This window comes from Pan paniscus, chromosome 6 (genome assembly GCF_029289425.2).
Source record: "Pan paniscus chromosome 6, NHGRI_mPanPan1-v2.0_pri, whole genome shotgun sequence".
Classification (NCBI taxonomy): domain Eukaryota; kingdom Metazoa; phylum Chordata; class Mammalia; order Primates; family Hominidae; genus Pan; species Pan paniscus.
Window position 1 is genome coordinate 178369043 of NC_073255.2, and position 27476 is coordinate 178396518.

The window sequence follows — 27476 nt, forward strand, 5'->3', positions numbered from 1 at the left end:
TAGGACAGATCAAGGTGGTTTTTCTCTCCATGTAAAGTTGCTATTGGAATAACAACTTATCTTATTTTACAGTCCTAAAGTAATAAATAAAACATTTATGACTTGGAATAAATTGAGAGCATCCCATTACCTATAGTAGCAGGCATGTTCTTATTCTTTTCAAGCCTCAGGCAGAGTGACATCAGCAGATTTTTTTCATTTTCTAATCCAGAGCCTTCTAATTTCTTTCTGTCAAAGAACCTGCATTTTAATACTGAGCAGATCTGCAGGGACCCTTTTTGATATGACTACGTTTTGTAGCACCTCTTTTAAATTGTATTTAACTTCAATTCTCAGAAAACAGCATGGTGTAGTGGAAAGAACATGGGCTTAGAATTTATAGAGTGTACTTTTTTTTTTGGTTGGCTTGGAAATGAGGTCTTCAGTTCACATTCAGATTCTTGACTCATTAGTAATCTGGAATTTTCTGATGACCACACTCAGAGTTCTTCTAGCTACAGGGCCACTTCTTGTGGTGCTTGTGGTGTGTCAAAAGGAACTCCCCGCTTAGCCTCTTTAGAGGGTACTTCTTCCATTACACTCTACACACCCACACACCCTGGGAGCTTCTTGATCTGGTAACGTTTTTGTGCGTTTGGAATTTTTTAGTTTTTCATCCTGTACTACACCATAATGACTCTTACCCTTGCCCTTTGGTGATTATCACATTGGAGAACCATCCCCGCTCATCGGTGCTTTCAGAATGCCAAATCCTCATACAAAGAATAACCTTCAGTTTCTCCTGCAGGACAAAGCATGCCTGTCTGAGCACAGTGAGTCAATCTCTCCTGTTCAAACATTTGCCACTTATTTATTAAACAAGTATTTACCAAGTACCCTCTATCTACGAGTGTGTGCTGTGGGCTGTGGATGAGAAAATGGTGAATTATCCATGATTTCAAGAAGTCTATAATCTAGGAAGGAAAATAAGAAAAGCAGTTTTTGTGTGGTGGGGTAAGGGCATGGGTTGTATTGTGCTTGGCCTTTTTTAAAAAGGAAGGGATAAAATGATCCAATCCTTGAAGATGTAAAGTTTGTTGTGTCTCTTAAGAACAGCAAAACATGCAGTTTGCCAAGAGCAGAAGCAGCATCAAGGGGGAATGGTGGAAGATAAGGAAAATTTTTCCTCAGTTATCTACCTGATTTTTCCTTTGACTTTCAAATGAAGTACAGGGTCATTTTATTTGAGATTCATTTGGTATTCTCTGTCAACTGTCCATGATCAGGGTATCTCTTCCTCCTACTTTTCACCCTACTCGTATAGATCATCATATCCACTCTCATTCCTTCTATCAACATACAGCTAAGATTGCTATACAGAACTTCAGACCTGCATTTCCAGCTGTGGCCTAGACACCTCCACCTGGGTTCTCACCCCACCTCGGATAGACAGACCCAGAACTAAGCTCAGTTTCCTCTCTCTCACACCTGCACTTTCTGCTTCATTCCATCTCTGTGAATGGTACTGCCTTCCAGCAATTGCTTAATGCAGGATGTGGGCGCTATCTTTGACCCCTCATCTTTTCTTTAATTCCCACCAGCCATCCCTCAAATTTACCTCCTGAATATCTGCTGAATCTGTCCTCTTCTCTGTGTCCCCTCTGCCACCATCCTAGTTCCAGTCATCATCACTGACTGTCACTGAGGGAGCCTCTGAAGTTTCACTAGATTCAGTCTTACCTCTGACCAATGCCTTCTTCACACACTGCAGCCAGAATAATCCCTCCAAAATGTAAACCTGGTCACATCAGTTCTCTTAAAACCTGTTAGTGGCTCCTTATAGCCCTTAGGGTAAAATCCAAATTACTTAAATAGCTGAAAATGTCCTTGGTGACCTGGCCTTTACTGGCTCCTCCCACAGCGGGTGGCCTCCAGCGGTTCCGAACTACTTTCTCTTTCCTAAATTGGCCATGTTCTAGCACTTGCAGGCTTTGACATGCTGTTTCTCTTGCCTAGATTCTACTCCCTATTTTTGCCTGGCTACTTTTTATTTTTCCCCTAGATCTCAGCTTCAATGTCATATCCTGTAAAAAGCCTCTAATTCTCTCAAAACTAGGTTAGATGCCCCCATTATGTGCCCCTTTTATGGATTACCTAAAAGTGAAATTGCATCTTGATTACCTGTTGAATTGTCATCGTTCCCTACTAAACTATAAACTTCACTAGGACAGGGAATGTTGGGCTTATTCACCAGTGTGTCCAAGACACCCAGCACAGTGCCTGGCATATTATTTATCAAGAAACATGTTTTACTATGCCACCAATATTTACCAAGAGCTGTTCTTCTTTACCACTTGATCCTAAGCTTCTTCAGGGCAGGACCAAATCATATTTGTGTGCCATAGGCAGCACTTTGTGTTAAATGAGTTTGTTTCAACAACTACCTTCAGAAGCATTATTGCATCTGACCTTTTAAAAAATATTATGTGAATATAAATTGAAAAATTTAAATTAGATGAGACTATGCAATTTAAAAAAATGTGCTATAAAACATACAACTAAATGAGTAATTGCCCATTGAGTATTGTCTGAAGTTTAGAAGAAAAAGCATCTGCTTAGGGCCAGGCTGGCATGGGTCTGAATTCCGACCCTACCGTTAGCAGAAAGGGGTCCCAATCCAGACCCCAAGAGAGGGTGCTTAGATCTTGCACAAGAAAGAATTCAGGGTGACTCCATAGAGTGAAGTGAAAGCAAGTTTATTAAGATAGTAGGCCAGGCACAGTGGCCACACCTGTAATCCCAGCACTTTGGGAGGACAAGGCAGGCAGATCATGAGGTCAGGAGTTCAGTTCAAGATCAGCCTGGCCAACATGGTGAAACCAATACAAAAATTAGCTGGGTGTGGTGGTGCACACCTGTAATCCCAGCTACTCGGGAGGCTGAGGCAGGAGAATCACTTGAACCCAGGAGATGGAGGTTTCAGTGAGCCGAGACAGCGCCACTGCACTCCAGCCTGGGGGACAGAGTGATACTTCGCCTCAGAAAAAAAAAAAAGAAAAGATTAAAAGATTGACTACTCCATAGGCAGAGCAGCAGCATGGACCACTCAGGTGCTTATTCTTGTTACTTCTTGATTATATGCTAAACAGGGGGTGGATTATTCATGAGTTTTTTCAGAAAGGGATGGGCAATTCCCAGAACTGAGGATTCCTCCCCTTTTTAGACCATACAGTGTAACTTCCGGATGTTGCCATGGCATTTGTAAACTGTCATGGTGCTGGCAGGAGTGTCTTTTAGCATGCTAATGTATTCTAATTAACATATAATGAGCAGTGAGGACACTAGAGATCACTCTCATCGCCATCTTGGTTTTGGTGGATTTTCGTTGGTGTCTTCACTGAAGGTTGTTTTATCAGCAAGGTCTTTATCAGCTATGTCATATGCTGCCCTCCTATCTCATCCTGTGACTTAGAATGCCCTACCTCCTGGGAATGCAGCCCAGTAGGTCTCAGCCTCTTTTTACCCAGACCCTACTCAAGATGGAGTCACTCTGGTTCAAATGCCTCTGACACTACCACTTAGTAACTCTGTGTTTTTGGGCACGTCACTTTCCTTCTCTGAGTCTTGGCTTCCTAATCTGTAAAATGAGAATATTTTCTGTTACCTGATAATGCCTACCTTGCAAGGTTGTTACAAAGATTAAAGGTTTATGAAAACAACTGCCATAGTACTTGGTACAAGGTTGTTGCTCTATGAATTTTAAGTTTTGTCTTTTATTCTGACAATGCTGATATTACTGAAATATTTTTGGAATTTCTTTGCTGAGATAGTTTTCAGAGCTTGCTATAGATCATTAGACTATCTCAATGGGAGAAATCTTTTTTCTTTGAGGATGTGTTTGATTTTTAGGAATAGTCGGGTTCAGATAGCAAGATCAAGATGGTTAACACCATTTTTGATATTAAACAAAGTTAAGTATGATTTTTTTTTTTTTTGAGATGGAGTTTCGCTCTTGTTGCCCAGGCTGGAGTGCAATGACGCGTTCTCGGCTCATTGCAACCTCCACCTCCTGGCTTCAAGCGATTCTCCTGCCTCAGCCTTCCAAGTAGCTGGGATTATAGGCATGTGCCACCATGCCTAGATAATTTTGTATTTTTAGTAGAGACGGGGTTTCACCATGTTGGTCAAGCTGGTCTCGAACTCCCGACCTCAGGTGATCCGCCCATCTCGGCATCCCAAAGTGCTGGGATTACAAGCGTGAGTCACTGTGCCAGACCCAAAGTTAAGTATGATTATAATGAGATCTTCTTTTGTAATATCAAAATTGGTACATATTCTGGCTCTCTCACAGGTGGCATTGACAGGATATTCCATTTGGCACATTAAATTCAGGGAATTAACTATCACAAAATCTTTTTATTTTGAATAGCATTCTGATAAATTAATCAAAATTAATAAACTCAGGAGAGCTGAAATCTTTAATAATATATTTAATCACAAGCTAATAATCAGAAGTTTACTTCTAGCAACAAAGAACTTAGGGAAAAAAATGATCTAAGGTGCTACCCCATATTCTTGTGCATATTCAGGGCTATTGTCTTTTCAGCTAGGTCCGTGGAAATCAGTGTGCCTGAGCTGTGGCAAGGGTGATGTTCTTTATTAATCACCCAGAGGAGCCTGTTGCCTTTCGGAGACCTGTCCTTCATAGTAGAGGAGGAGCCTGGAAATGGGCAGGATATAGAGATGGGATTGTAGCTTTTACAGAAGCATAGAGGGCTTGTGCAGAAAAAATCCACAGGGCGAGTTTGTAGGAGAGATTGGAGGTACAAGGTAATTAGTCTACTAAAGGAAAGCATTGAAAGCAGTGGCCGGTGGGAGCACAGTCCGGAGAGGCTGGAAGCTGCGTTCCCAGGGCCTGTGCAAGTTGGACTAGGGGTCAGCACAGTCCAGGGGGAGGGTCAGTGACAATGCCCAGGTTACTATGAGGAATCTCATACTATTTTGTTATCCAGAGGTTACTGTGGGTTCAGTGTTTTACCTCTTTATTGTATATAAGGTCATAAATGCAAAGTATCCAGTAAGCTATAAGGAGTTAGTGACATGTTAATTATTTTGAAGATATTTCGCTAGTTTCTACCCTGAATTTACCTCATCTTGTAGTATATTTTTGTTGTTGTTACTGATGTTAGAATGATTCAGTGAGAGCATTTGATTGGGAGGGACGCAAGAAGAAAAGTGAAACATGAATATGTGTTATTTCCTGTGGGTCATTCAAAAAAACATGAATATTTGTGAATACTGGGTGTGGAGGAAGAGAAGGTTGCACAACGCTCTTTGCCACCTGGGCACAGGGGAGCAGAGTCACTTAAGCCAATGGGGACTGGGCTGACTTGTGCTGGATTTCACAAGGGGTGAGTCTCCTGAAAATCTTTGTTATCAAACAACATCAGCTTTTGGGGTACTGATGTCATGATAATTTCAGTAAAACATGGTTCTTAAGTTTTTTTTTTGTTTTTTTTTGAGACAGAGTCTCGCTCTGTAGTCCAGGCTGGAGTGCAATGGCGTGATCTTGGCTCAATGCAACCTCCACCTCCCGGGTTCAGGCAATTCTCCTGCCTCAGCCTCCCGAGTAGTTGGGATTACAGGCATGCACCAGCATGCCCGGCTAATTTTTGTATTTTTAGTAGAGACGGAGTCTCACCATGTTGGCCAGGCTGGTCACGAACTCCTGACCTCAAGTGATCCGCCCACCTTGTCCTCCCAAAGTGCTAAGATTACAGGTGTGAACCACTGTGCCCTGTGGTTCTTAGGTTTCAGATTTCAGATTCACAGCGTCCATACTTCCCTGTGGATGGTGTTCTCTTAGTGAAGCCGCCTGCTTTGTGAACTTCAGGGGTTGTTTTGCAGCCTGGCTGTGGAATCACTGAGCAGCAGCCTTTGACAGCAACTCTGGCAAAAAGCAAAGCTTGCTTATTGTTTTTCATTCACTGTAAATGTCAAATCACCCAGAGGAGCCTGTTGCCTTTTGAATTCCTGTGAAAATGCAAAATTTAAAGTTTTCAATGTTATAAAAAAAGTCTAGAAAGAGAATATAAGCAAAATAACCTTTTTTCAAGTTTTTCTATAAATTGGTTATTGTTCATCTTTTCTGGGTATTTGATTTCTTAACTTTTGTTAACCACGTTGAAGTTACTATCTTAGCAGTGCCAGCAATGTGCATTAGCACAAGCTCTTAGATGAAGATTCTAGAGCCCCGTAGGTGACTGGAGCCATTTAAAATGCTTTTATGGTAGAAACCTATTTTAGAGACCTTGATGTTAAATAAATAGGTGATCACATTCTGACAGAATGCTTTCATTTTTGGAAGCCAAAATTTTGCCTCATGACAAAATTCTCCATTTATGATTTATTGTCTGACAGTGATATAAAAAACAAGTGATTTAGATAAGACAGTAGCAGAAGAAACTTAATATCAAATTTACTTGTGGCAAATGACCTAATTTCCACTGGGCAAGAAAAATGCAGGATATGTATATTAGTTTTCTGTTGTTACCTTAACAAATTACCACAAATTTAGTGGTTCAACACACCACAAATTTCTTGTCTTGCATTCTGTGAATTAGAGGCCCAAAGCAGCTCTCACTGGGCTAAGACAAAGTGTGGCAAGGGCTATGTTCCTTCTGGAGGCTCTAGGGAAGAATCCTTTTGCTTTTCCAGCTTCTAGAGGCCACCACATTCCTTGACTCTCTTCAGAGCCTTCTTCCATCTTCGCAGCTGGCAAGGTTGCATTTTTCTGACCATTCTTCCATAATCACGTCTGCCTCTGATCACAACCACGAAACTCTCTGTTTTGGGACCTTTGTGGTTAGATTGGGCCCATCTGGATGATCCAGGACGATCTCCCATGTCAGGGTCCTAAGTTTAATCATGTCTGTAAAATCCCTCTTGCCATGTAAAGCAACATATCCTCAAGTTCTGAGGATTCGGATGTGGAAATTTTGGGGGGATGTGGCATTATTCTGGTTACCATAATATGGAAATATTTAACACAGACTTTTATTCGGAGGATGTATTTTTCAAATGTGATGATAAGTTGTTATCAGGGTTTTTTTGTTTTTTTGTTTTTTGTTTTTTTCAGCAGAGTCTCGCTCTGTCGCCCGGGCTGGAGTGCAATGGCATGATCTCAGCTCACTGCAACCTCTGCCTCCCAGGTTCAAGTGATTCTCCTGCCCCAGTCTCCCGAGTAGTTGGGATTACAGGCACCCACCACCATGCCCGGCTAATTTTTGTATTTTTGGTAGAGAGGAGGTTTCACCATGTTGGCCAGGCTGGTCTCGAACTCCTGACCTCAGGTGATCTGCCCACCTCAGCCTCCCAAAGTGCTGGGATTACAGGCGTGAGCCACCATGCCCGGCCTGTTATCAGGTTTTTAAGGAACTTTCACTAGGGTGTTTTTAGAGAAGAGGTGCCTATATTAAAAAATTAAAAAGCTCACAAATTTTGTTTGGATCATAATCTATTAAAGCTAATGATTATTCTCTTTTGCTTACTTTGATAGTGATAACCTCCTAAGGAGAGCAGCCTGTCAAGAAGCTCAGGTAATACTACTTAATGTGATAAAATTAAGCCCCTCCTTATCTTCATTGTGCAGAAAACTTAAGCTCTTTCAGGGGACTCGCACAGTGTCTTGCATCTGTGCAGTTTGGCTATTTTTTAGCACTATCAGGATGAATCACGCTGGGAGCCAACTCTGAGTAGAACTCCAGGAAGTTAACCATCTGGTGAAGAGCAGTTCTGACGCCCACCCCTGTAGACTGTTTGTTTCTGGATTGGTCCCAAGAACACAGAACTGGACTGGTAGAAGCTCTGGGAATTTGTTTGTGTCTGCAGTTGTCTTTGTAGATTTGTCTAACCCCTGAATCATCCCTGATCTGAATAACCCCCAAGGATATCAGTTCAGAGCAAGTGTTACCTCTAAAAGTCAAATCTTCTTAAAATTGTTGATTCATATTTTTAAAGCTCATCTCCAAGTTCAACTGATCCATATCATGTACACTGCTATATTCCATGAGATTTTACTTAAATATTCATTTATATGGCTAATTATAGCTGGATTATAATATTTGTCCTTTCAAATATAAGACAGCATTTTTGCCCCCCCCACTGCAAAAATGTGCATTATACCTTGCAGATGAAATTCTGAGACTGAGTTGCCTTTTTGTTTTATATCATTTGAGCTTATGATGTCAGAAATACCAAAATAGAAACATGAAAATCAAAAGTGGCAAATGCGTGAAGCATTTAGTAATAAAAGTAGGTGGCAGACCTCATGTTTGTTTCTGAAATGTTTTAATGGATGACAGTGAGAATAGATACTATAAATTAATTCCTCTCTTTAGCGATTGTTACAATAGATACTATAAATTAATTCCTCTCTTTAGCAGTTGTTACAGTATATACTATAATTCCTCTTTTTAGCGATTGTTATCTAGCTGTTCTAAACCTGTGTTTTACGAATTTGATTACTTCTTTGTTTAAATGTATTATCTTTCATATGGCTCTAAGTTGTTTTAGAAATCAATTCAAATAAACTTTAATATTAAATTAAAGGTGATCCCTGTCCCAAGCCAATCATTAGCGACTGGAAAATCTTCCTGGAGTACAGTGGTGTGATGTTGGCTCACTGCAACCTCTGCCTCCTGGGTTCAAGCGATTCTCCTGCCTCAGCCTCTTGAGTAGCTGGGACTACAGGCGCACACCACCATGCCCAGCTAATTTTTGTATTTTTAGTAGAGATGGGGGTTCTCCATGTTGGCCAGGATGGTCTCCATCTCAACCTCGTGTTCCACCTGCCTTGGTCTCCCAAAGTGCTGGGATTACAGGTGTGAGCCACCACACCTGGCCCCTTTCTCTCTTTAAGGAAGAGTAGACCTGTGTGATTGTAGGGCCCTCCCTTTCTTGTTGAAAGTAAATGCCTCCACCTCTGTTCTAAATTCTCTCTCCTCATACTTTTTCAGGGATGATGTTCCTTTAGTTATTTTCTCCTTCTCATGTATTTCTTTCTTTCTTTTTTTAGACGAGTCTTGCTCTGTTGCCCAGGCTGGAGTGCAATGGCACAATCTCAGCTCACTGCAACCTCCGCCTCCCAGGTTCAAGTGATTCTCTTGCCTCAGCCTCCTGAGTAGCTGGAATTACAGGCACATGCCACCAAGCCTGGCTAATTTTTGTATTTTTAGTAGAGACGGGGTTTCACCATGTTGGTCAGGCTGGTCTCAAACTCCTGACCTTGTGATCCACTCGCCTTGGCCTCCCAAAGTGCTGCAATTACAGGTGTGAGCCACCATGCCTGGCCTTATTTCTTTCTATTCTAATTCTCCACTTCCCCTGCATGTTTAGTTCCTTCCATCTCACAAATGGAAGTGGATCTGTCCTTATAGCCTCAGCTGGCTAATTTTCCTATCTGTGTACTTCCTTTTACAGTCTAAATTCTTGAAAACATGATATTTAATAACAAATCTCACATAAACTTAATGTAGTCTCACATAAACTCCTTAGCTCACTGTGAATCTGAGATTTGATTTGCAAGTAGGTACCAACTTTAGACACTAAGAAATGAGGGCAAGGAGGAATAATCTTACTACCATAGGTGTGGAATCTGATAGGCCAGAGAGAATGGTTAGTGATATCATTTCTGCCACATTCCAGAAATAGTATAGATAGAAAAAGGAAAAATTACAGTATTTGGAGATTTAGCAGCAAAATGTTAAAGTCTAAGTAAGAATGAAAACAGAATAGAAATTATAATGTTCCAGAAACTTCTTACAAAGAAATAGTCTGTCTTTTTCTCTACTTCAGAAAAAAAGTATTTTTGTTTTTGTTTTTGTTTTTAAAGCAAGCAATAGACAATAATAAGAAAAGCTCCAAAATGAACTGTCAGGGAGATAGCAGATTTAGAGTAAGTTATTCAATAAAAAATATTTGCATTACTTTTTTTCCTCCTCCTATCTTTACTTTGTACTTCCATAATAGAATTCTACTTTGTTGGTTCAGGCCTCCTCCCACCATTCAAGACCCCAATTTTTGCCCATTTTGGTACTTTCCTATTCTTTTTGTTGACCATCATTTCCAATTCAGACATAATAGCAAGAGTTCCCATTCATTTCTCATTTGGACTCCTCACATCTAGTCCTCTGCCTTTTAATTCTACCTCATCCTTGATCCTCTCTTTAGAGCTTAGAGAGGCTTTGGAACTAGAAGATGTATATTCCAGGCTTGTAATTGATCAACTCTGTGACTTTCAGGAACTTAATCTTCCTGATTCTGGACTTTCTAATCTGGAAAACTGAGATTATTTTATACCTCCTTGGTTTCTGAGAACTAAGAATAATGTGTGTAAAAATGTCAAATAAAAGGTGCTTGGTATATATTAGTTATGTTTCTTTTCCCCTGCCAGTTGCTGCTATTTAGTTATCATACAGGGTTGCAAAGAAGAGAAGGCAAATAGAGTATTCGGTTTATTTTGTATGTGTGTAAACATATGAAGATTAACTGGTAACACAAAGATTCTTCATGAACAAATTTTAGTAATGAGCTGGAAAGAATACTGTACTCTGAAAACTAAAGACATAGGTTAAACTTCTCTCCTGACAGACTATGGCCTTACTAATTATATGTTATAATAAACCTAGCTATATCTTATAGAGAAAATAAATGTTATTTGCCTCTAGTAGATAAAGCAGGATTTTTTTATTCCAATACAAAATACAGCTTATTGTCATTAAATAATGTTACTTTTTGTTGTTGTTGATGGTGTTTTCGTTAATATGAGATCATGAAAGAATATTTTTCCCCAAGGGTAGATACCTTATGTGCTGCAAGTACATTTTTTTTTGGAATGAAAGAATACATGTGACATTTACCAAATAAATGGACTTTTACTGAAAACTTTGCTCTTTTCTTTTTTAGGTGTTTGGCAATCAACTCATTCCTCCCAACGCACAAGTGAAGAAGGCCACTGTTTTTCTCAATCCTGCAGCTTGCAAAGGGTAGTTCCGTTTGTGACTTGTTATATACTTGCTTTTTCTAAGGGGGAAAGAAACCACAGACTATCAGGCAGCTAGTGAGATTGTGTGGAATTGGAAGAACTAGGTTTAGTACTCTTCTAGCAATAAGATTCATTTGTAATGTAGAAATAACAGTTAAATGAGAAATAACTATAAAACTAATGGATGCTTAGCAAACTTGTCTAATTGAAGTTTAATAATCATTCCATGATTAACACCTACAAAGATGTCTTATTTGCTTGGAAGTAGTCCCCTCGGGAGCGACTGCTGTACTGCTAGGACGTAAATCCTTAGGCCATCTCTGTCCACAGGATGTTCAGAAATGGCCAAGAATACTGTGGGCTTGGGAGATCAGAAATGTTCTTTCCAAAAGAGATGATCCTTGAGCTAGGCCTGGGAGGAAGCAGGCAGGAGAAGACTACCCATTCTTCTCAGCTGAGGAAACAGCCCATGGGACAGGGGCCTGGAGACAGGAGTGACCTAGTTATGGCTTTGTTATGACACAGGACAGCCTTTAACTGATCTGGCTGGCCTGGAAATGTCATGTGGGAATTGTGGGAATTAAGGTGTGAAGAATCGTTGAGACTTGGGTATATAATGATTTGATCATGGCAGTTCATTGATTATACAAATGAACCACACTAAAACGTGGAAAGGCTGTATGTGGGGATGGGGAGTGGGTGTGTGGAGACTCAAAGTCTGTTAAGGAAAAATAAATAGGCAAAACTTTTTTTTACAATGTTAGATGTAACTATTATTCAATTGGAAAGGTGAATACAAAGACCCTGATGGCTTTAGAATAAATAATTAACATTTTATTTTGAAAAAATAGTCAGAATTAAAGGGTTGAGTGTTAAAAAGTGATATCTCTTATGTCCCTAATGTCGAGAACGATTCTTTTTGGCTTTTTGGGAATCAGAAAATTAGCACTTTGGGTGCAGTGGTTCATGCCTGTAATCGCAGCACTTTGAGAGCCTGAGGTGGGCAGATCACTTGAGCCCAGGAGTTTGAGACCAGCCTGGGTAACATGGTGAAACTCTGTCTCTACAAAAATACAAAAATTAGCTGGAAAAAATGCAAAAATTAGACACATGTGGTAGCATTTACCTGTAGTTGCAGCTACTTGGGAGGCTGAGGTGGGAGGATCACCTAAGCCCGGGAGGTCGAGGCTGTAGTGAGCCATGATCGCGCAACTGCAGTCCAGCCTGGGCAATAGAGTGAGACCCTGTCTCAAAAAAAAAAAAAAAAAAAAAAAGAAAGAAAAAAGAAAATTAGTAAATATGTATTAAATTGGATTCTATAAGATCTAAGTCAAATGACATTAAGGTAATAAGAACAACAACAAGAAAGATAGTTTGGGCTGAATTGTAAGTGGTAGGCATAATGTTGTCTGGAGTAAAACACAGGGTCTCTGAAGTCATTTTTTCTAGTCATTTCTTGAGAGGCAGTGAGTGTGACTTCACAGACAGGAGGACACATCCTGCTTTATTTCTTTGTAATTCAGTGGTTTAATTCAGATTGTCTAAACAGACTATTCTGCCTAACTGAATCATATCTGCTGGGCTTTGTTAGAGCCGCTTCCCTCCCCCATAAACGCACCAGTCATAATGCCTATTGATCATTTTTGTTTAATATCAATACTAAATCATACCAACAAATCAACAAGCCCTAATATAACACAGTCAAAATACCTAAGATAAGTAAATTGTCAGTGGTGGCCCGTGGCTGAAGATAACAGAGAACTCAGCCTGGGTCTGGGAGTTTGAGGAATCTGGTCTGTTTACTGTTTTGCCACTTACTAGCTCTATGATATTGTGAGAGTTAATTCACTTCTTAAATCCCCAGTTTACTCATCTGTAAAATCAGAAAGGCAAGAGTACATACTTTAACAATTATGTGGAATAGGGACCTTTGGTATTAAATGAGATAATGCTTATTAGGCACTATTTCCATTTCATAATAAGCACACAATGTAAGAAATATAAACTGCTGAAATTGTTACTCTTGACTATGGGTTAGGTTCAGAACAGTCTTCACTTCGCTATCCCATCCTTCCCAGAAGCTCTTGTACCTCTCCTTCGACCTACTTCAGTGTAACTGTTCTATTCCTTTAGAGACCTAATAAATTAACAACCTGCTAATTTCTGATGAAACTTATGGCAATTTGTTTAAGCAATAACCAGTTATTTTGAGTTCCTGCTTCTAAGAGGTATCTACATTTTTAAAATTAATAAGCAAATTTTTCAGAGCAATTTTAGGTTCTTTTTACATGTAAATATATTTGCATTTTTAAAGGTAGATTCTTGTTTAAAACTATAACATCTTTATCTAAAGGTAAGCTAAAATACTGCCACTGAAGGAAAGTCTTTTCTAAAGGTGTTGTCTCCTTTAACAAGGTGAATCCCTGCGTGCTTCTGGGAAAGTCTGAAACTCTCCAGCATCCTTTCTTTTTTTCTTTTAAAAGCTTTCACTATTTAATTGCACTATTTTTGTCATCATAGCTCTGTCCTGACACATAATTTATAATTTATCATGTAGCTATTTCATTATGTAGTACTGGTTTAAAACTACATAAGAGCTTTAAGAAATAAGATAACTCTGTGTTTAGCATTAATAAATAATACATAAAAGAGTAATTATTTTTTGTGTGTGCCTGAGTCTGGAAATTGCTAAAAGTACCTAAGGTTTTTATTTAGCCTCGGTGTTATCTCACCCTTAATTATGTAATAAATAATTTATTTCTTATTAGTAACACTTGTTTTTCAATCTTTTATATAGAACATTAGAAGGAAAAAAGTCTTCACCTTCATTTTAGAGGTTTTCTGAACTTATAACATCATATAAAGATGTGAATAAAGACCCAAATATTCTAACCTGATTTCTTAAACTAACTCAGAGGAGGTTACAGATTTGTTGTGATTGATATGGCAGATTGAGACTTCTTCAGAATTTTGCTTTTAGGAAATAGATCTGATCCACTTCCAACTGATCCTTTCCTATCAATCTAGTAATGAAAGCAACCCTGGAAGGAGAATTGTTTGCAGTATCACTAGCTCAGTGCTTTAATGTTGGGTTAAGCCCCCAGAAATGGTGAGCTGGAAAGGAGAAATTATCATTTACCCTTTTATGTTCATTCTAATAATCATTCAGAACAGTAGAAAGGTAGAAAATATTTAATTTGCTTATAATACACTCAGGCCCTTGGTTTGAGATATTCTTTTGGATGGTTCTTGTGAAAATTTGTGCAAGCCTCTCAATTTCTATTTTAATTCACAATAAGAAGTGATTTGTGTTCTATATGCCATTTGGTGGTTCTTTTTAGTTTAAAGAATATTGAGCTTGGCCTGTGCATAACTATACGTGTTCCTCATTAGCTGCCTTTGTACCTGAATATAAAGTGTCTCTTCTATAAAATATCCTTAAATTCTTGTATAAAGTATCCTTAAGGTCAAAGGATACATCCTTAGTTTAAAAATAAGAAAGAGGACTGAGTAAATGTGGATATAAAAGTTAGGTGTTTGACATTGATTGAAAGTACTGGATTTTTTTTTCCTTATGTGATAGTTGAAATATTTGAGTAAAAGGTCAACTAATTGGTATGTTTTAACATTAGTTTGACTTTGAGACTATGCCATTGGTGGAAGAGATTGTTTTGCAACTTCTGTGTCCCTGGATTCCTAGACTGTGTTTTTGAATTCTGACCTGAATTGGACAAGAGTTCACTGTCAGAATGATATGCATAATACTTTTGAAATATGCAAACTCTTTGAAGGCTGTTTTTTCTCTTCTTATAAGACATCGTGTTGTTTCCTTTTCCTCAGAATTTACATGTCTACATTTGGGGCAGGTTTATTCATTCATTTGTGCATTAATTCATCAGATACTTAGTAAGTACTTTCTAATTGTGCCATACGTAATCCTAGAGGTCAGGGGATTCAAGGATTAATAAGATTTGGTATTTATTTTTGGAACGCTTCCAGTCTAGTCCTGACAACAGTCTTGGAAGTCTCTAATCACCATACAGTGTGAAAGTCACTAACAGAGATGTGTATAACGTACTAGGGGAGCACAGAGAGGGCATGACTGTGCCTGGGAGTTTCAGACTAGCTTCTGGTGAATTAGTAGTTTGGTCTGCTTTGTCATGTTGTATTCCTAGCTCCTCCACCTGTGTCTATCACACAGTAGGTGCTCAATGAATACTTGAGTGAATCAAGCATTGTTGCCTGAATGGAACCATATCTAGTGTTCGTTCTTCCCCTAGAGGAACTACTTTGTGAACTGTAAGCCTCCCAAATGGATAAGAGCTTATTGCATTAGATAAACAGCAAATTCTCAAAGGCCCCAGAGTTTAAGGTTCTATTTTTCCATTCATATTAACTCATTACTTGTTGTTAAACTTTCTGTGCTTGAACAAATAAAGGAAACCCGTATTGCATAGTCTTTCTTATTCTGCCCTGAAGAAGATTGTAAGGCTTTTTGTTCTTGCTCTTGATAACCTGTGTTAAAATGTTTATATTTTTTCCTTTGTTTACAGAAAAGCCAGGACTCTATTTGAAAAAAATGCTGCCCCGATTTTGCATTTATCTGGCATGGATGTGACTATTATTAAGGTAAGAATGGCTCCTGAATGTTTATTTCACCCAAGCAGCTGCCTCTTATAACAACCTCTTCTCTTGGCTTCTTAGCAAAAATTGCTTGTCACAAGAGCAAAGAAATTAATGTTGTATCCTGTTCTGACAATTAATAAATGTAGTTTTGTTTTTTTCCAAATAGTGTCAGCTTTTCATTTTCAGAATAGGATTGGATGGAGGCTTGGAGAACTTGACACCTTTCATCTGAGAGATAGGATGTGGAATTACATCTCTTGGAAGATGAAAGTTGTTATAGCTGTAAGAATTCTTTTCCTGAAAATACACAACCTTCAAGTTTGAGTAATTAATTTAATTTCTTAGTAGTTCCACAAACAGGTAAACCATTTTCTCTCTGGTAAGGAATTATCTTTGGTGAAGAATTTTAATGGTAAAGCTTTCGAATTTGTGAGATTTAGTTAAGAAGAAAAGGAGGCAAGCATAAATTACAAGGAATTGTACTATTTCGAAGATGCAGGACTCTACTTGTTGAATTTTAAATGAGATATATGTGGGTAAGTACATACATGTGTATATAGTGAAAACCTCTCTTACTGTGGTTATAAGTCTGTTGACCAATTTCTAATATTGTACACTTCCAGGAAATCATAGAAGTTAAAAAGGATCATTTAGTCTAGTTTACCATGCAATGTTGAACCCTCTTTTCCAACTTTTCTGTCATGATTTTCCAGTTGTTTGCCCCTGGGGATAGGAGAAAGGGGAAGAAAACTAACATATATTTGAGTACCTGTAATGTGGCAGGTATGAGAGACCCTAGTATGGTTATGTGAGACTGATGTTTGTTTCTTCAATGATTGGTGAAACTCACAGCTAAAACCATCTGGATCTGGAGCTTTCCTTGAGGGGAGATTTTCTTTTGTGTGTGTGTGTGTGTGTGTGTGTGTGTGTGTGTGTGTGTGTATGTAGAGACAGGAGCTCACTATGTTGCCAAGGCTGGTCTTGAACTCCTGGACTCAAGTGATCCCCCCCCACCTTGGCTTCCCAAAGTACTGGGATTATAGGTGTAAGCTACCATGCCCAGCCTTTTTTATCTTTTTAAAATTTTCAATGTACATTAAATTTCTTTAACAGTTCTAGAAGTACTCAGGTTTCATTCTTCACTTAATTTTTGTAAGGTAAATTCTTCAAGGAATTTGTTTCATCTAAATTTTCAAATTAATTGACATCAGGTTGTTCATAATATCTTCTATTTAACTTTTAAATTTCTGTAGCATATGTAATGTCTCATTTTCATTCTCAATATTGTTTATTTGTACCCTCTCTTTTTCCCCTCAGTAATCTTGTGAGAGGTTTTTCAATTTAGCCCTTGCCAAGAACCGTTTTTTGGCTTATTGATCCTCTCATTTATATGTTTCATTCATTTCTGATCTTTTTTTATTGTTTCATTCATTCTACTTTTTAAAAAAATTTTTTCTGCTGTGCTTTTGCTGACATTTTAACTTCATTACTTATTTCATTTTTACCTTCCTTTCTTATTGTATGTATTTAAGCTACAGATCCACTCTACTGCTTCAGCTGCATCCTATACTTTTTGATGCATAATATTTTTATTATTTATTTTTAAATATTTTCAAATTTTCCTTGTGATTTTTCTTGATCTATGTGTTTTTGAATTTCCAAATCTAAAGTTTTTCTGATTGTCTTTGTTAATGATTTCAGACTTAATTGCATTTTGGCCAAAAAATGTAGTCTATAAAATTCTAGTATTTTAAAGTTTGTTGAAATTTGTTTTATGGTCTAACATGTGCTCTGTTTTCATAAATGTTGTATCTATGCCTAAAAATAGTATATATCAGTTATTGGGCACTATGTTCTATATATGTTCATTAAGTCAAGTCTGTTAATTGTGTGGGTTCAAATCTTCTATGTCCTTACTGATTTTTTCTTCTGTTTTAACTATATAAATTCTCAAGAGGGGGTATTAGAAATCTCCCACTGTAATTGTGGATTTGTCTATTTCACTACATAGATTTGTCCATTTTTGCATTTTGTATTTTGAGACTTAGGTTATTAGATGCACTAAAGTTTCAGATTATTTCATTTTTCTTACATTTCGACCCTGTCATAGAATGACTATTTTTAGCACAAATACTGCCTTTTGTGATAGTCTATCTTATCTAGTATTATTGGTAATTTATACTAGCTTGCTTATTTTTAGTTTTTGCCTGGTATCATTTTTATATCCCTTTATTTTCATCTTTTTTCTCTCCTGAGATTTTAGATGTATTGTTGATAAAAGCATGAAAGCAGGATATTGTAAAGCCCATTTTCTCATCTTTTGACTTGACTGTTTAATTCATTCCAACATTCTATACCAGTTATCTATTGCTACAGAACAAAAGGCCTCACTGTTTTTCTGCTTATGATTCCATTGGTCAGTAGTCTCGCCTGGGCTCATAGTGGCATGGCTGAGGAAGGGTGGTCTTCGATGGCTTTACTCACGTCTCCAAGTTGATGCTGGCTGTCCCCTGGCTCATGTTGTCTCCACTATGTATCTTCACATGGTAGCTCGGTTCCCTGAAGTCAGTTACAGATATCCTCTAATTTTATCCCTAAATACTTTTATGTGTATTTTTAAACAAATAAGAATACTTTTGTATTTATCTACAGTGCCATTTTCATACTTAGGAAAAGTAGCCATTCTCTTTTATCATCTTACACTATCTAACCCCATCTTATACTATCAAATGTCCTGTGACTCATGTATTTGTGATTTTTTCCAGTTTAAGATACTTATCAATTATATGCAAGTACTAATATGTATATTACATATACAGACAATAGACATTTAGAAGGATGAGATTAAAAAATAAATAGAAATACTAATGTTTACTTTTTATGCCTCAGTAGAAACCACTACTCTTTACAGGGTTTGTTTTCTTTCTTTGGATTAGCTTTTATTTTGAAATAATCTCAAACTTATAAAAAAATGTACAGGAATATACAAATTCCCATATCACTTACCCAAACTCCTCAAATACTGTATTAACATTTTACCATGTTTACACATGCTCTCTCTTTACATGTATGTGTGTGTATATGTATGAATGTGTATATATATATATATATATATATATATACACACACACACATTATTTTCTGGCTTGTTTGAGAGTAAGTTTCAGAAATAATGTTCCTTTATCTCTAAATATCTATATCCTAAAAACAAGGGCACTCTGTTATATAACTGCAAGAACAGTTATCAAAATCAAGAAATTAACATTGATGTACTATTATCTTGTAGAATTTTTTTTTTTTTTTTTTTTTTTTTTTGAGACAGAGTCTCACTCTATCACCAGGCTGGAGTGCAGTGGCACATTCTCATCTCACTGCACCCTCCACCTCCCGGGTTCAAGCGATTCTCCTGCCTCAGCCTCCTTAGTAGCTAGGATTACAGGTGCGTGCCACCACACCCAGCTAATTTTTGTATTTTTAATAGAGACAAGGTTTCACCATGTTGGCCAGGATGGTCTCGATCTCTTGACCTCGTGATCTGCCTGCCTCGGCCTCCAATTGTTCCATGAATGCCATTTATAACAAAAGAAAAAACACTTTTTCTTGTTCTGCATCCAATCTGGGATCACATATTGTATTTAGTTGTGATATTTGTTTAGGCAACTTTAAAAAATTCCTCAATTTTTTTTTTTTTTAAGAACGTCCTTCAGTTTGGGTTTATCTACTGTTTTGTTATAATTAGATTCAGATTATGTAGTTTAGTGGAAGTACCACAAAATGTTGTGTCTTTCTCAATGCATAATATATGTATGACAGTCCTGTGAATTCTTTAAATTAAATTTTTAGCTTGAGATTTTTCAGATTATCCGGGTAGCACACATTTCGGTTACTTATGTAAGGACTAGCCTAAAGTTGTGGATTCTCAGGGAAGATGTTTATCCCTTCATTTAGCACCAAATTTCAGAACACGAAGGTTTCTTTGCAGTGCCCTGGGAATCGTCTAGGAGTATGAGTGAGTCAACCTTGCTTTTATTCTCTCTAAACTGCACATGCAGTCTTTTGGGTTCTGGTTTATAGTGGGGTGTGGTTCTGTACTAGATTCACTAATCTTGAGCAGGTCCTGGGATTTTTGTTTGCTTTTCCTAGAACCTGGTGAAACTTTGAAAACCAACATTCAAATCTACCTGGTTTACTAGATGCCCTCAGAACATTTACTGCATAGGTGCTAGTTTTATATTTAGTGTTCCTTACTTTATTCTTGTTTATTGATGCATCAAAGATGTTTTCATTATTTTACTCAGTAGCTTTAATTTTCAATGGCAGGGTACCTAGCCTACCATTCTTTTAGAAATGCAATTGTAGCACTTCACATAGCTGGTTTTATTTAAGTCACATAAAGCTCAGTGAAGTTGAGTGTTATCATCTTTATTTTGTGAATGAGGAAATTGAAGATACAAACATCTAGAAACCTGCTCAGTTATATAATTAGTAGTGGCAAAACTCATTTAAACCTAGGTCTGTCGACTCTAAGGCATGTGCTTTCTACCTTAGGCTTTGTCTCCCATTTGACATGAAAGCTCCAAGGCAACCTATTTCATCTTAGGATATCACTATTAGAATATTCTTCTTCATTTTGAGAAGAAATCTGTTTCCCAAGAGTTTTTACACATAGGTCAGTGGTTTTCAACTCTGGCTGAATATCAAATTACCTGGAAATGTTTAAAAATATAAGTTGTACCCAGGTCACACTCCCTAGATATAACTAATGTGGAGTGGAGTCTGTCTGTATTTACAAAATAATTTCATTCATTCATTCACTTGTTCATTTGTTTATTAATTCCCAGGTGATTATAATATGTAGTTGGATTGAGAATCATTGACTTCAGGCTTGGTTCTATCCCATGGGTTCATGTGAAAAAAGCCTAATGTTTCTTCTGCAAAATAGTCTTTGGAATAATCAAGAATGTTATCCTGATGCTCCCTTGAGCCTTCAGTGGTTTAAACATTTCCAGTTTCTTTCCATGAGGTATGGGCTATCTAAGGAAGAGTGAAGCAAGACCACCAAGTCTCTTGTTCCATATACTATTCTTTCAAACAGCTCAAGCTTAGAGTCTTTTGTTGTTGTCGATATATCATATTTTGAGTCATATTGGACTCATTATCTTGTTTGCTGTGTACCATCAGCCACTTTATAAAAAAGTAGACTTTATTTTTTAGAGCAGTTTTAGGTTTAAGGAAGAATTCAAGAGAAATCACAGAAAACCTATATTCCTTCTCTCCCCTGACCACAATTTCCTGTATTATTAACATCTTGCGTTAGTGTTATAAATTTCCTACAATTGCTGAGCCATTATTGATGCATTATTATTAACTCAAGTCCATAGTTTTCATTTGCATTTGGTCTTTTCATTTGCATAGTTTTCATTTGCATTTGTGTTGCACAGTTCTATGGGTTTTGAAAAATGCATAATGCATTGTGTTCACCATTATATTATCAGACGGATTAATTTCACTGTCCTAAAAATCCTCTCTGTTCTTCTGCTGTGCCTATTCATCCTTCCCTCCACAGCTGTTTTTACTGTCACCATACTTTGCTATTTTTAAAATGTCATATAGTTGGAATCATACAGTATGTAGTCTTTTCAGATTGGCTTCTTTCACTTAGCAATATGCATTTTAGGTTTCTCCATTGTGTTTTCATGGCTTGTTAGCTCATTTCTTTGCTGAGCAATAGTCTATTGTCTGAATGTGCTACAGTTTATCCATTCACCTACTGAAGTACATCTTGGTCACTTCCATTTTAGCAACTATGAATAAAATTGCTATAAACGTTAATGTGCAGGTTCTCAGGTGGACATAAATAAGTTTTCTAGTCATTTGGGTAAATGCCTAGGAGTGCTTTTGCTGGATAATATGGTAAGACCATGTTTGGTTTTATCGGAAACTGCCATTCAAAGTGGCTGTACCATTTTGTATTATTACCACCAGTGAACTAGAGTTCCTGTTGTTCCATATCCTCGTCAGTCTTTGCTATTGTCAGTGTTTTGGATTTTAGCCACTGAAATAAATGTATAATGAAATCTCATTGTTTTAATTTGCAATTCCCTAATGACATATAATGTTGAGTGTATTTCCATATGCTTATTATCCATCTGTAGATCTTTGGTGAGGTGTCTGTTCAGATCTTTGCCCTTTTAATTGGGCTGGTTTCTTTTTGTTGAGTTTTAAGAGTTATTTATATATTTTAGATGCAAGGTGTTTGCTATGCATTTTGCATATATTCTTTCTCAGGCTGTGGCTTATCTTTTTATCCTTATAATAGTGTTTTTCATAGAGCAGAAGTTTTAAATTTTACTGAATTTTAATTTATCAATTTTTTTTCTTTCATGGATCTTGCTTTTGGTGATGTATCTAAAAACTCATCACCAACCCCAAGATCAGTTAAATTCCCTCCTGTGTTATTTTACCTTTAGGCCTATGATCCATTTTGAGTTAGCTTTTTTGAAAAGTGTAAGGTTAGTGTCTAGATTTTTTTTCTGGGAGGGGGCAACTGTTAGGCCACCTTTTTATCCTTCCTCTTTTAGTGCATTTGGGATTTTTTTCCTAAGATCAGAGCCTCAAATATATTAATATTATCTCTATTAATCTTTGAAATTATGGTCTGTCAAATCTGTCAAGATCTTTTAAAATTTTTATTCTTTTATTCATACACCTTTTCACATTTATTAATTTTTGAGACGGATATTTGTTTAGTGCCCACTATGAGCTAAGCCTTGTTCTAGGTATTGGGGATATAGTCTTAACAAAATAAATTCCCTATCCGTCCTTAAAGAGCTTCATTTCAAGGTTTGAAAGCAAGAATGCAGGTGAGAAACAAATATATCAGTAAATGTATAATTTGTCAGATGGCGATGAGTGCTAAGAAGAAAGATTAAGCAGGGTAAGGAGACAAAGGCTAATAGGGGTGTTATTTTACTGCAGATAGTCAAGGAAGGTGGGTCTGACAAGATGAGCTTTGAACAGACACCCAAAGGAAATGAGTTAGTTATGTAGATGCTTGAGGAAGAAGTATCACAGTATCACGAGCTGTGATACTGCATGTCCAAAGGCCCTGAGGCATGTGTGTATTTGACATATTTGAAGCATGGTAAAGAGGCCAGTGTAGTTGGAGTGAAATGAGCAAAGGGTGAGAGTAAGAGAGGATGAGGTTAGGGAAGTAAGGAGGGGAAAATGTCAGCTTTGTATCATTTATGTATCTAGTAAATTACCTTTCACTTCCATTGTTGATAAAGTATTGCCTAAGAAAAGGCTGAAGGGGGACCCTTAATGAAATGTCCTAGGAATCTTCCAGCAATTTGACATCATTCCAATGAGCATCACATTTTGGACATAGATATTCAGTTGGTAGCTCATCCACTTACTTGTTTTCTAGCATGTTGTTTCCACATGTCTTCACCTTGTCCACAGGGATATCATAAAGTGACTTGCCAGGCATCTTGCTAAAGACCTGATGTAATGTGTCTGTCTAATTTCCAAGATCTACTAATGTAGCTAATCTGTCAAAGAAGGAAATGAGGACAGTATGAAATCACTTGGCCTTAGTGAGAACACAGGCTAATTCCTCATGATCACTTATTTCTGGGTGTTCATGAACCATCCTTTTCATCAGGAGTGACATACATACTTTTTTTAAAAGTCAAATATTTGCGAATATGTAACTGTAAAGCCCATAATTTTATTTTTAGAATAAAAGTGGAACTATTCATCCTAAAATTAGATGGTAGTATTTTAAGGAGTCTTCCTTTTTCCTCTGTGTTCACTGTGAATTAATGTCACATAGGACTTACTGGCTCAGATGCTGGAGTCTTTTCTCGCACTAGTTGGATGTCCAACAATTCAATTCAATTTGATTGAATTCAATTCTGATACCAACGCCTGGAGTTAGTGCAGACTCCAAGGGGTTAAGGGCTGAGTTTCACAAGACTGTCCACACTTCAGGCGCCAGTCTTACATCCTGGGGAAATGGTCACCTGTTCTTCTGACCTGCCAACTACGAATCCAGGGTTCTCCCAACCTCCACTCAGGTTCGGTAACTCAAACTCAGGAAAGCACTTTACTTAGTTTACCAGTATATTATAAAGGATACTACTCAGGAACAACAAATGGAAAGATACATAGGGCAAGGTATGGGGGCAGAGGGATTGGCATAGAGCTTCTATGCCCTCTGTAGGTGTGCCTTCTCTCAACACTTCAGTGTTGAGGTATTTGCTTCCAGCCTGGAAGCTCCCCACACTCCACTGCTTAGGAAGGTTCCCTTAAGCAGGCATGATCAATTAAATCATTGGCCACTGGTGAGTAAACTCAATCTCAGGCCCCTCGCTCCTCCCTGGAGGTTAGGGGTGGGGCTAAAAGTTCCAACCCTCTAATCACCTTGCTGATCTTTCTGGTGACCAGCTCCCATCTTGAAGCTATTCAGGGGCCCACCAATCACCTCATTAGCACAAACTGGCAAGATTGAGAGGGCCTTGCCATGAATAACAAAAGACATTTTTATCACTCAGGAAATTCCAGGGGTTTTAGGAACTCTGTGCCAGGAACCGAGGACAGAGACCAGACATACATATGTATATATATGTATGTATGTATGGGGTTTTTTTTTGTTTTTTTTGTTTTTTTCCTGAGACAGAGTCTCGCTCTGTCGCCCAGGCTGGAGTGCAGTGGTGCAATCTCAGTTCACTGCAACCTCCACCTCCCAGGTTCAAGCGATTCTCCTGCCTCAGCCTCCTGAGTAGCTAGGATTACAGGCGTGCATCACCATGCCCGGCTAATTTTTGTATTTTTAGTAGAGATGGGGTTTCACCATGTTGGCCAGGCTGGTCTTGATCTCCTGACCTCGTGATCCACCTGCCTTGGCCTCCCAAAGTGCTGGGATTACAGGCGTGAGCCACCACGCCTGGCCCAGATATATATATATTTTTATTATGCCATAGGTGCTTAAGCCCATCTGAAATCCAGACATTTAATTTTTGTCTATTAGTATGTATAGCGTGATATCAATTGGAGGGAGTGTTTCCTATTTTAATATTAGTTGCATTATGTCTATTGAAATTTAGTGTTTGGTTTTAGAAGTATACATATTATTGGTGGCTTAAATGGTTCATTGAAGTCTATGTATGTATCTGAAATCAAATGGTATCAATAAAAATGGTAAGTCTTAGGCATTGTTTTGTGACGACTTTGAATCCTACCTGTATTTCTTTATGTATGGTCATAACAAAACAATAATAACCTTTTATTTAGTGCAATACCAGTTATGAACAGTTACCTTACCAGTTGCTTTACATACTGCTTTACAACTGGTTTACAGAGAAGTTATCATTATTCCCTCCCTCAACACACATAATTTCAGTGATGAGGAAATTAAGATCCATAGAATTTAAGGTCACTCAGCTAAAAAGTAGCAGAGTTGAGATTTAATCTGGGTCTCTTGGGCTCTGACATCTGTGCTCTTGTCATTACATCTGCTTCTCCCTATTTGCATGTACACTTGACTTCCTATAAAGGATGTAATAGAATCTGCACTCGACTGGAAATGATGCCCTTGACTAGCTAGCTGTGTAAGAGACAAATTATTGGGTTTGAATTTTATTTTCAAAGTATGGAGCTGACTAGATGGTTTCTGAGGTCCCTCTGGCTCTAAAAGTGTAAAACTGTAACGACTGTACATAATTGCTTTGATAGCTATTTTTTTCATGTCTATCAGTTATGTAAAATTTACGAAGACAGTCAATGTAAAACTTTAAAGAAGATATCCCACATTTTTAAACCTTTAACCTTGTGGCTCTAGGTTGATAAACTCACCAAAGGCTTCCTTGGTATTTCAGACAGATTATGAGGGACAAGCCAAGAAACTCCTGGAACTGATGGAAAACACGGATGTGATCATTGTTGCAGGAGGAGATGGGACACTGCAGGAGGTATGACTGTTTTTCTCTTTGAAGCTATTTTGAAGGTGAGAAAAATGGAAATTAAATCCTAGAGCAATGGTATCTTGTAATTTAAAGAAATTTTTTATTTTAATTCATTATTTTAGGATTGTTGCTCTCTAAAGCTAGTATAGCTTTAAATTTTTCTCCTGCACTTCCATTTCATTGCTTTTTGTAAACCCTCTACCCAGCACATAGAAGGATTTTTGTATTATCATATTTAAGTTTGATAATATTGAATATAACAGAAGAAAAAATGGTGGTGGATGGGATAATCTCGTTATATTTTGAAGACTCTTATGAAGTAGCCCTGTTTGTAATGGAATCATAGTTTCCATCAACAGGTATGTTTCTTATAAATAGATATTCAGCTATCCATTCTCACGTCATTTCCATTACATATAATATTATACTACATTAATAGGAAGAGGTATACATGTTAAGATACATGCATCTGCTTTTGTTTTAATATTGCATCTTCTCAATGAGATGCCACTATGCACCTATTAGAATGGCCAAAATTTCAGAACACTGATGATATCAAATGCTGGCAAGGATGTGGAGCAACAGGAACTCTCATTGTTGGTAGGAATGCAAAATGGTACAGCCACTTTGGAACAGCTGGGTGTTTTCTTACAAAACTGAACACACTGTTAACATACAATCCAGCAATCATGCTCCTTGGTATTTACGAAAGGAGTTGAAATCCTGTGTCCACACAATTGCACATGTAGCAGCATTATTCATAATTGCCAAATCTTGGAAGCAACCAAGATGTCCTTTAGTAGGTGAATGAATAAGTAAAGTGAGATATATTCAGACAATAGGTATTATTCAGCACTAAAAAGAAGTGAGCTATCAAGCCATGAAAAGACATGGAGGAAACCTAAATGTATGTTACTAAGTGAAAGAGGATAGTCTGAAAAGAATACATACTGTGTGATTCCGACAATTTGATATCTGGAGAAGGCAAAACTATGGAGGCAGTGAAAACGTCAGAGGTTACCAGATGTTGAAGAGAGGGATGAATAGGCAGAGGATTGGTAGGGCAGTGAAACTATTCATTATGATACTGTAAGGGTGAATACATTTGTGTTACACACAAATTTGTTTAACACAAATTTTGTGTGTGTGTGTATTTGTTATACACAAATGTATAAGTGTTATACATTTGTGGAAACCCATAGATCTGCAACACCAAGAGGGAACCCTAGTGTAAACGATGGACTTTGGGTGATGATAATAATGTGTCAATGTAGGTCCATCAGTTGTAACAAATGTGCCACTCTGGTGAAGGATGTTGATAATGGGCGGAAGGTTCACGTATAGGGGGCCAGAGGGACATGGGAAATCTCTGTATTCCTCTCAATTTTGCTGTGAACCTAAAACTACTTTTAAAACATAAAATTTATTAATAAAGATACCCTTAATGCTTATTTTGTTCCATTAAGGGTGGTAAGTATGTTACCCTGCAAGTACTCTTCTTTTCTAGCAGCAGAGTAGTGCATTCATTATATTTTGGAAACCCCTAAAGAGCCCAGTGCAGGTGATCCCATGCACTGCTTAATTATTCAATCCTATATACTATAATTCATATTCATACCTCATTTCTGATTGCCTGTTGTCCCCATTCATTGGTTTTACCAGTGTTCAGGGATCAGAAGCTAACAGCAGAGTACTGTCCTATGTTTGACTTAGTCATTATGTGAGCCTTAGTAAGCTTCTTTTAAAAAGGCTGTGCTAATGATGTTGTAATTGTTTTTATGGCTTTTTAATGAAGTGTGAAGAATATTGATAGCATGCCTACAAAGAAGGAAGTAGACCTCTCAACAGCCCCATTTATT

The 27476-nt window shown here is 37.6% G+C and overlaps 1 protein-coding gene across 7 annotated transcripts in view; it reads left to right on the forward strand.

Moving 5' to 3' along the window:
• AGK (acylglycerol kinase) overlaps window positions 1-27476 on the forward strand; it is a 102594-nt gene that overhangs the window by 34015 nt on the left and 41103 nt on the right. For all 7 annotated transcript variants that reach the window (XM_034965116.3, XM_008965947.7, XM_008965944.5 and 4 more), the window contains 4 exons: window positions 7538-7577; window positions 10945-11024; window positions 15577-15652; window positions 25531-25623. In XM_034965116.3, coding sequence (XP_034821007.2) covers window positions 7538-7577; window positions 10945-11024; window positions 15577-15652; window positions 25531-25623 — 289 coding nt within the window. The remainder of the gene's footprint in view (window positions 1-7537; window positions 7578-10944; window positions 11025-15576; window positions 15653-25530; window positions 25624-27476) is intronic.